Below are 8,396 nucleotides of genomic sequence, written 5' to 3' on the forward strand. Positions count from 1 at the left end.
AAACTGCTTTCTCTTATAGCTGAAAACTCAAGAGATGAGCTTACTCATTATATATAATAATAATAATAATAATAATAATACACAAATGTGTACTTATAGTGCTCAGGTCTTTTTATTTAAGACTATTAAAAGGAAACTTGGCCTGAGAGTATATGGAGGCCAAATGCTACTTGCCTGGCTGTCACACTGATCCATTAGCTTTAATATTTTCTTAGGCACTGACCTGGAACAAGTATGCAGACTAGGAGTTCTGACTTTCAAATCTGCATGCTACTTCTGGGGCAGTGACTTAAGTATTAAAGCCAGAGGCAGCTGGGAAACTAACATTTTTTAGTAGGAGGTCAGCAGTGGCAGCCTTCAAATGCCATAACTTAATATCAAGCTTTAAGCTCATAGTTCACCTTTTGCAAAAAATGATTAAACAAACACTGATAAAAGAAAAATGTGCATTTATAAATTTTTTGCATTAGAGTTTACAAAGCATTGAAACCACAATATGTGCTTAGTGGGTGCAATGTACAGGTTCCTGCATTGTATGCATCCCAAACCTTTGGCAATGGAGGACGTAATCAATAGACTAAGTGCAGCCACACCGCTGCACTGGTGCTCCCACTGAGGTCTGCTAGTCCTACTGCTGTGGTGGCAGATGGGACTTTTAGTCTCTCCTCCTTCCTGTAAGGGCGCGGGACAGGGGAATGTAACCATGTTCCACACTAAATTTGTGTAGAGCTGCAGCTAACGATTATTTTCAAAATCGATTAGTTAGTCGATTATTAGGTTCGATTAATCGGTTAATTGGATAAACCATAAAATAGAGTTCAAAAAAAGGCTCCAGTGATGGGACTACTAGTTTGTATTGAGGTTGTAGTCCATCACAGGAGCAAGCTTGGAGCGGTGGAAGTAAAAAAGAAAAAAGATAGTGTGGTGTGCAATATAGTGAAATGGAAAGTGTAAAATTATACAGCAATGAATGCAGAATACCACCATAGAGGAATACAACAAATCCCAGATATAAAAAGTGTGCGCTAACAAATATAAGCAACCATTATACCAGTATACATGATTGCGACACACTAGAAAAGTTATAAAACTGTTGACGTTGTCGTTAAAAATGAAACCTGATCACAAACTAATCTCATAAAATATATACTGGTACATAACATACAAAACCACTAATGGTGTCAATGCTGCACATAAATTCTCAGAACTGAAAGGCCTTGGTATAGAGTAGGTATGCACCGATACAGATTTTTCAGTATCTAGTACCGATATTTTTTTCCCGCTACTTGCCGATACCGAACACCGATACCAGAAGTCCCATTAAGGAAGCCGGGGGCGTGTAATGGCCACCCTGCTTCCTGATTAGCCGGGAAGACGGCTCCATGCTCATCACCAAGTTCATAGATCCACTGAAGAATAGAACGCACACCACCTTCATCTAGGAATCGCCTCATCCAATGACCACCAACATGTTAACACTATCCAAGCTACCAACAATCTTTTTCTGCAGCAAAGTGATCTGTACAACGGACATCTAACATTTTAATTTAACACACAGCTTTTTAAAATTGCCTAATGATTAAACCTCAGCAGTAGAAAAAGATTCAAAGTCCTAAAAAAGGAACATGGCAACATATCAAAAGCACAATGGCTTTGTCAAGCCTGGGGTCCATACACATGGTCCTAGGTTTCTCAAGCATTGAACAATTCTTACCAATCAAGGTCAAAGCCTGAGCTGAAGAGGTCAATGAGCAGGACATGTAACACCCATAGTGGGGTTTTAAGAGCCCTCTTTGGTCCAAAAGAATACCTTGCACTTAGCAATCCAGCTCTATGTGTTCCATTTAAAGCACAGTAAAAATGATTACCTGCATTTCTATAAATACATAATAGATAGTTGATCCAGGGATTTATCTTACTGACAGAGGTCAGGAAGGGGTATTTTCCTTGTTATAGTAAAATGGACCATGCTTTAGAAGGGTATTTTTACTATGTGCTTCTGGGTATTTTTTTTTAGGTTGAACAATGTGGATATAGATGGGTTTTTTTCAGCCTAAATATGTAACTAGGGAGAGGTTGTAAAGTAAAATTGACGTTTATTAAAAAATAACAAAATCTTGACGCCGTTTATCAATTGTGCAATATGACTTGTATGTAAAGCATTACTGCCAACACTGTGCCATATCTTTGGCACCTGTGCAAAGCAGAAGCAAACTAAATTGTATCGGTTGTGGAATGTCTCCACTTGTGGCTTCTGCCTTTCCTCACTATGGTCCTATGTGTACTGCAAGCATCCTGGCTCCTTTATCAAACGGAATAGTCACTGCAGCACAGGTGGGGAATGGGCAGACAGATAGGACCAACCAAAAAAACCTGTACATCCTAACTGGTAATAATATGTACATATATAGAGATATAGCATAGATTTCATACATAGCACCTATTAAAGTGTACAGTCATGTAAAAATCAAAAGCACACTCATTGCAAATTGTTGACTTTTTCAACATATTTAAAACACAAGTAAATGTTAGCTCTTGATTTAAATAGTGCCCACATATAAAGGGGATACGCTTGAACAGATGACACACAAAATCGAATGGGTTTATTTCTTTTAATGATCTAAATAATTCATGAAAATGCCATATGGAAAAAGTAAGTACACCCCTACATTTACCACCACTTCAAATTCATGACATTAGAATCGGCATTCCAGATTGGGTGCCAAATATTAGAACCTCCTTTCAGGGCGTGCAGGTGGAACCTGTCTTATATAAATATCAGATATCTAGGATCTGGCATTCTGTAATCTAAACGAGGCATAGATTTCAATAGGGCTGCAACAACGAATCGATGAAAATAGTTTTTTTTTTTTTTTTTAATGTAACCAATCGATTAGTTGAAAAAATAAATCGGGCAAATAATACATTATGAAAATAATCGTTAGCTGCAGCCCTAGATGTCATACAACTAATTTTTTTTCCTGGACTGGCTGGCCTAGCAAATTCAGCTCAAGAGCTGACAATTTGATGCTAAGGGAAGACTCCAAGAAGCTCAGAATTTTGCCACGGGGTGTTCAGGTAACTCCGACAACAGTTAAGGTCAAATGCATCCATCCACAATCAGAAAGCGGTTGCAACAATTTCACCTGTATGAGAGGTGTGTTAAGAAAAAGCCGTTGGTTGTTCAAGAAGAATATTACAAAAATATTAGTTTGTCATTGAATATACAAGCAAAGATTAGGCCTTCTGGAACAAAGTACTGGAGAATGATCAAAGATACAGTTGTTTGGTCACAGTGACAGCAGACATGTTTGCTGAAAACCTTATAACAACTGTAAAGCATGGTGGTGGAAATGTGGTTTCGGATTGCTTTGCTGCTTCGGGGCTTGGACAGCTTGCAGTCATCAAAATCAATGATACATTCTGCATCATAAGTGTGCCATCTGCCCAAAAGTTGAAGATGAACTGCAAATTCTTTTAACAAACTGATCTGAAGCACACTAGCAAATCCCCTAAAGAATGGCTCAAAAAATAATAGATTTATCGACTGCTATTGTTAAAAGTCATAATTTCATAACCACTATTTCATGACCAAAATTTTGAAACAGGCAGCTCATGCAAGCAAATCCAAAACCACCTTACAACTGAAGGAATTTTGCAAGGAGAAGTGGTCAAACATTACAAGTTGATTTCAAGACTGGTGGGCAGTTATACAAAATGCATACAAGTAATTTCTGCTACAGGGGGCACTATCAGCTTTTGATGCCAAGGGTGAACTTACTTTTTCCACAGTACACATTATATCTGATATTTATGCTGAATAAATTATTGAAAAGGCAAATGTTTTTTGTGTTCTTATTGAAGTATATCACCTTTTATCTGTAGGCACTCTTTGAATGAAGGTCTAATGTTTGTCTATCCATACATGCTAAATTCATCAATTTACATGGGGTGTACTTTAATTTTCACAAGACTGTATGTGAATCCAAACATGTTTCTGTTTAGTTTTGGATAGAGTGCTTAAGACTGTCAAGAACTGTCAAGTTTTTTTCTTCTTGATTTTATTTTTGCTGTCCTTTCCAATAAATGTCCCTTCACTTTATGTCCAAGAGACACAACAGGAAGTTAAGAAGAAATCTCTTCATAGTCAGGGCAGTGCCTCTCATTGAAAGGTTTTACCAACAGGTGTGCCCATTGAAAGATTTCCCCTTACCTCCTGCCCCTCGATAATTTTGGATTTCCCATCACTTTCTGCATCATAGACAATAGTCACCAGGACAGAGAGTGAATTTCCAATGGGACCAAGACAGCAGTAAAATCCTGACAAGGAATTTAACACTTACTTTATCCAACCTAACAAAAAAAGCTTAGGCTTTACATACACTTTAACAAATATAGCTTAGTTTTTATGCTGTTACAAATTAGATACCTGCTTTGCTGTTTGGATGGTCAAATTCACTGCCAATCATACTTTGCTCAGGAGAGGAGCAAGCAGAGGTAGAAGAGGCGCAGGATGCAGGTCGGCTGAGGTCCACGACTGACTGGTTAGATGGAGGTGGTGTCAAGTTAGCTGGTGAAAAAGGCTGGTGAGGTGGGCTTGGTGGGAGGCCATTTTCCAACAGGAATTCATCAAGGTCAACATATTCTATCTCATTGTATGGCAAATTGCGCTCCCAAAGAAGTGATCCTAGAAATGCACAGTGAGGACGAGATCCGGCCATTTCATCTTCCAGTTTTCTCTCCTTATCCTTCATGATACCTTCAAGAGGAAAAATGTTTTCAGTTAGTATCATACCTACAAATGCTTTTAGCTAGCGGAACAAGAACTCTTTACATTTTGTCTGGCAGTAATAAACCTTAGAAGGAGAGAAATCTGAAGGAACAGTCTGAAGGGACTTCCATACTACACTAAAAATAGAGACAGGTCTTGCTATGGAGAGCAGGTATGGAATTTGACAAAACTGCATATCTAGCAACATCTATGGTGGCTATTAAAAAAAAATGCTTGACAATAGGAAATGGGAACAGAAGTGAGTTGGTGCCCATAATGACCAATCAAATTCCTTGTTTAATTTTCCCAAAGAATAAAAACACAAAAAAACTAATTGACCATTAATGGGCCGCAAAGACAGGGATCTTACACTTTCCCTAGTCTAGCCCCCCCCCAAAAAAAAGAAAGAAGCGTATGGGCTTTAGATACCCTCTAAAGCTTATGTCACATGGGCGAACCTTCCACTTACCCTTGCTGGCCCTGAATGCTGCTGAATCTCCATCACTAGAGACAGGGCAGCGAGGAAGCTACATCTTGCTGGTCCTGCTAGTGAGGGAGTCCTGCTAGCAGAGACCGTCAGGCAGTCTGTTAGCAACTCTGACGCTGGCAATTTGTCGCCATCATCAAGATTAACAGTGTGACATCAACCTTATTGAAGCCTTTGTTTTTAGTTTCCAAAATGGGGGAAATTCAAATTTCTGTCAAGTTCTATTTATGGTACTATATGGGGAGACATTCTCTTTCTTTCTGTCCCTTCGACAACAGGACAAGAAATGGGGTTGGGACTTAGATCACCCAGGCAGGAAAGCAAAATGTTTTTCTGTCGGGAGAGATGATTCACCATCACTTCCTGTCTTGGTAGCAAGTGAGAGAATATCTCCCCAACTGGTAAGAAACAGTAGAAACCACAGGCACTCCAAACATTCCTTCTGTTAAATCTTTTTTATTGGCATTATCAAGGTGGTCTCACTGTGTATGGCAACGTTTTGGAACCCTATCTGGTTCCTTCTTTAGGGAGGCAAAGCCCCAACTGGGACACAGACACGATTTAGAACCGAACTCTTCCCTTCTCTATCCAAAACTAAATAACATATTTTGGCTGCAAGTGGGCTTTAAGCCATTCTAAAATTTTCATGTTTCATTTTAAATGGAGGTATGTCCGAGAAGGATCTTTCCCTTAAGAGTGTGTATTTTTTTTTTATTTGCCCCATTCTTGCACAGTTTTTGTTTGCTTTTCACATCATTTTGCCATCACAAATCCTAGAGTTAAAATGTCCATATGGACTCGTGAAAAACAAGATTTTTCTTTCCAAAATTGTGCAGTTTAGAAAGAAGAAAAGCAATATTTCACCAATCGTTATCAATAGCCCCCTCTGTCTTCCCCTCCTGCTCATTTCATTTGTTTCTATGCAAATACAAGAAGAGTAATAGTCATTGTTTAGGCATGTAATCAATTACTCAAGAATGCTTGGACACTGCACATGAACCACCGCCTTTTTACATAACAAGGTTTATGCCACTGTACACATTTCATTTTCTGTAACGTCGTACAGTCAGGGCTTACAGAAGCAGCAGGTTTTCAACCACAATGCAGGTACTATGCAGGTCAAAACAAAGATTTCCCTTGGCATCTAGTGTTTGGTGCTTCACTCATCTGTTTTTATGTTTGCTAACCGATGACAGAATAGTACAAATGTATTCTCTTTCTACGCCTAGGTCAATAACCTTTTATTTGTACTTCATACAGTACTTGAAAGTGTATGTAAACCCCAACAATAAACTTCTCCCAATTACTCCCTTTTGGTCTGTTAAATATACTATTGAAAGTTTTTTTTATATCTATGCCATAAGTGCACAAACATTTCTGCGGATCCTGCCAGAAATCCAGTGCTGTCCTTTTTCCTGTGCACTCTGCAGTCTTATCTCAAATAGTGTTGTCAGGCATGCCTAGGTTACTTCTGTGGACTACAAAAAAACCTTCCCCCTATGTTATACAGATGAGAAGAGGGTGAGATGCACTGTAGTCCTAACAAACTTCTTGTCCTAGGGGGACAACAGTGCTCCTATATCAAAAAAAGTACAAATTATATCTCACGCCAATAACTGCAACACCTGACGAGCACAGGCAAACAAAAAAAATTACAATTTGTGCCACGCTAAATAACCAAAAAATGTATTTTGATTTTTTTTTTTTAGTTATTTAGCAAGGAACAAATTGTGATTGTTGTTTTGTTTGCCAGTGCACCTATTTAGTTACAGTACAGTGAGTGAGCGTTGTCACCCTTGCGCAGGAAGTGTGTCACCGGCAGGATCACCAGGTAAAGACAAAGCTGAATAAAACAAAACAAAGCCAACACATGTAAGGACTGGTGAGCTGCAATATATTAAAAGCTTGCTCTTGGGTTTAGAATAGATACTTGTTATTTAGATGGCATCAAACTCCTTTCTCGGGAAATTTATAGTTGATAGAAGTAGGCTACCACGGATGGCCTCAATGGTAGCCTACTACCACCTTCTACCAGCTAAGTTTGCCTGTTATGCCGATTCTTTGAGTTAAAGGAGAACTATGGGGTCAGTGCTTTTCCCCATAGTTCTCCTTAGGGTAACGGGAGGACACAAACTAGCGTCCTACCGTCACCCAAAGCTCAGTATAACCGCGAGCTACAGCTCGCGGTATACTGAGACGCCGCAGTCTGGACAATACTGTCGGGATCCACCCAGCTGCATGAGTGACTGGTTCTGAGGAAGGAGGTGTGACCTCTGAAACGCGTAAACCACTTCACTACCAGGGAAGCCATTGGATTTGCACCTCTCGTTCTGACCCTTATATGCCTGTTTTTACTCGACTTTTGTGAGTACCTTTATTCCGTTTTCTTATTTGTTTATTAAAAAGTTTTTATGCGATGGAGGCGCTCTCTGTGTCTTGTCTTACAGCTGGCTCTGCCTATCTAAAGGCAGAGCCAGCTGTACCCTCACCCTCCCCCGTCCGTTCCGCCAGTCAGCGCAGGAGGGTCGGACAGGGGAATCCCTGCAGGGAGCCGTGAGTGACAGTCACTGCTCTCTGCAGGCACAGGTTTGAGAAGCGAGCAACGGTATGTGTTCGCTCACCTCCCAATATATTGAGCCGACGTGCGACAGTCGATTATGAGGCGAGTGAAAGTCACTCAGCCTCATAGTTCTCCTTTAAGTAGTTTTTGTTTTACTGACCTGGAACATGAATATAAAATCTACAGATTCTGCCTTTTGCTGACGTTACAATGCATGATTGTTCTGATCAGCAAGAACAACATAAGAGACATCATATTGGCCATATGTTTTTACTTTGTTTCATCTAGGTTGTCTACAACAGGGGTGCCCATTAGGTAGATCGTGATCTACCAGTAGCTCTCAAAGCTGGTGCTGGTAGATCAGGAAGGGTGTGAATGGCGGCCCCTTTGTTCCATTTTGGTATATTTATTTAGCTGTGCCCACATGATTACCTATTAGCCCGAGTCTGCTGAGCCAAGCTCCCTGACACCTTTCTGGTGGATACTGATGGTTGAAGTGCTATGTATTACATCAGTGCAGTGGCGTAACCAGAGTTCTGGGCGCCCGGGGCAGAAATTTTTTTTCGCCCCCCCCCCCC

General features: G+C 40.1%; 1 protein-coding gene across 1 annotated transcript in view; it reads right to left on the reverse strand.

The window, feature by feature from the left end:
- The window catches only part of DBP (D-box binding PAR bZIP transcription factor), a 56,963-nt gene that overhangs the window by 33,785 nt on the left and 14,782 nt on the right, over positions 1–8,396 (reverse strand). The window contains exon 2 of the mRNA XM_018572674.1: positions 4,430–4,759. Coding sequence (XP_018428176.1) covers positions 4,430–4,759 — 330 coding nt within the window. The remainder of the gene's footprint in view (positions 1–4,429; positions 4,760–8,396) is intronic.

This window comes from Nanorana parkeri, unplaced genomic scaffold, assembly GCF_000935625.1.
Source record: "Nanorana parkeri isolate BGI_ZX_2015 unplaced genomic scaffold, ASM93562v1 scaffold2100, whole genome shotgun sequence".
NCBI lineage: Eukaryota > Metazoa > Chordata > Amphibia > Anura > Dicroglossidae > Nanorana > Nanorana parkeri.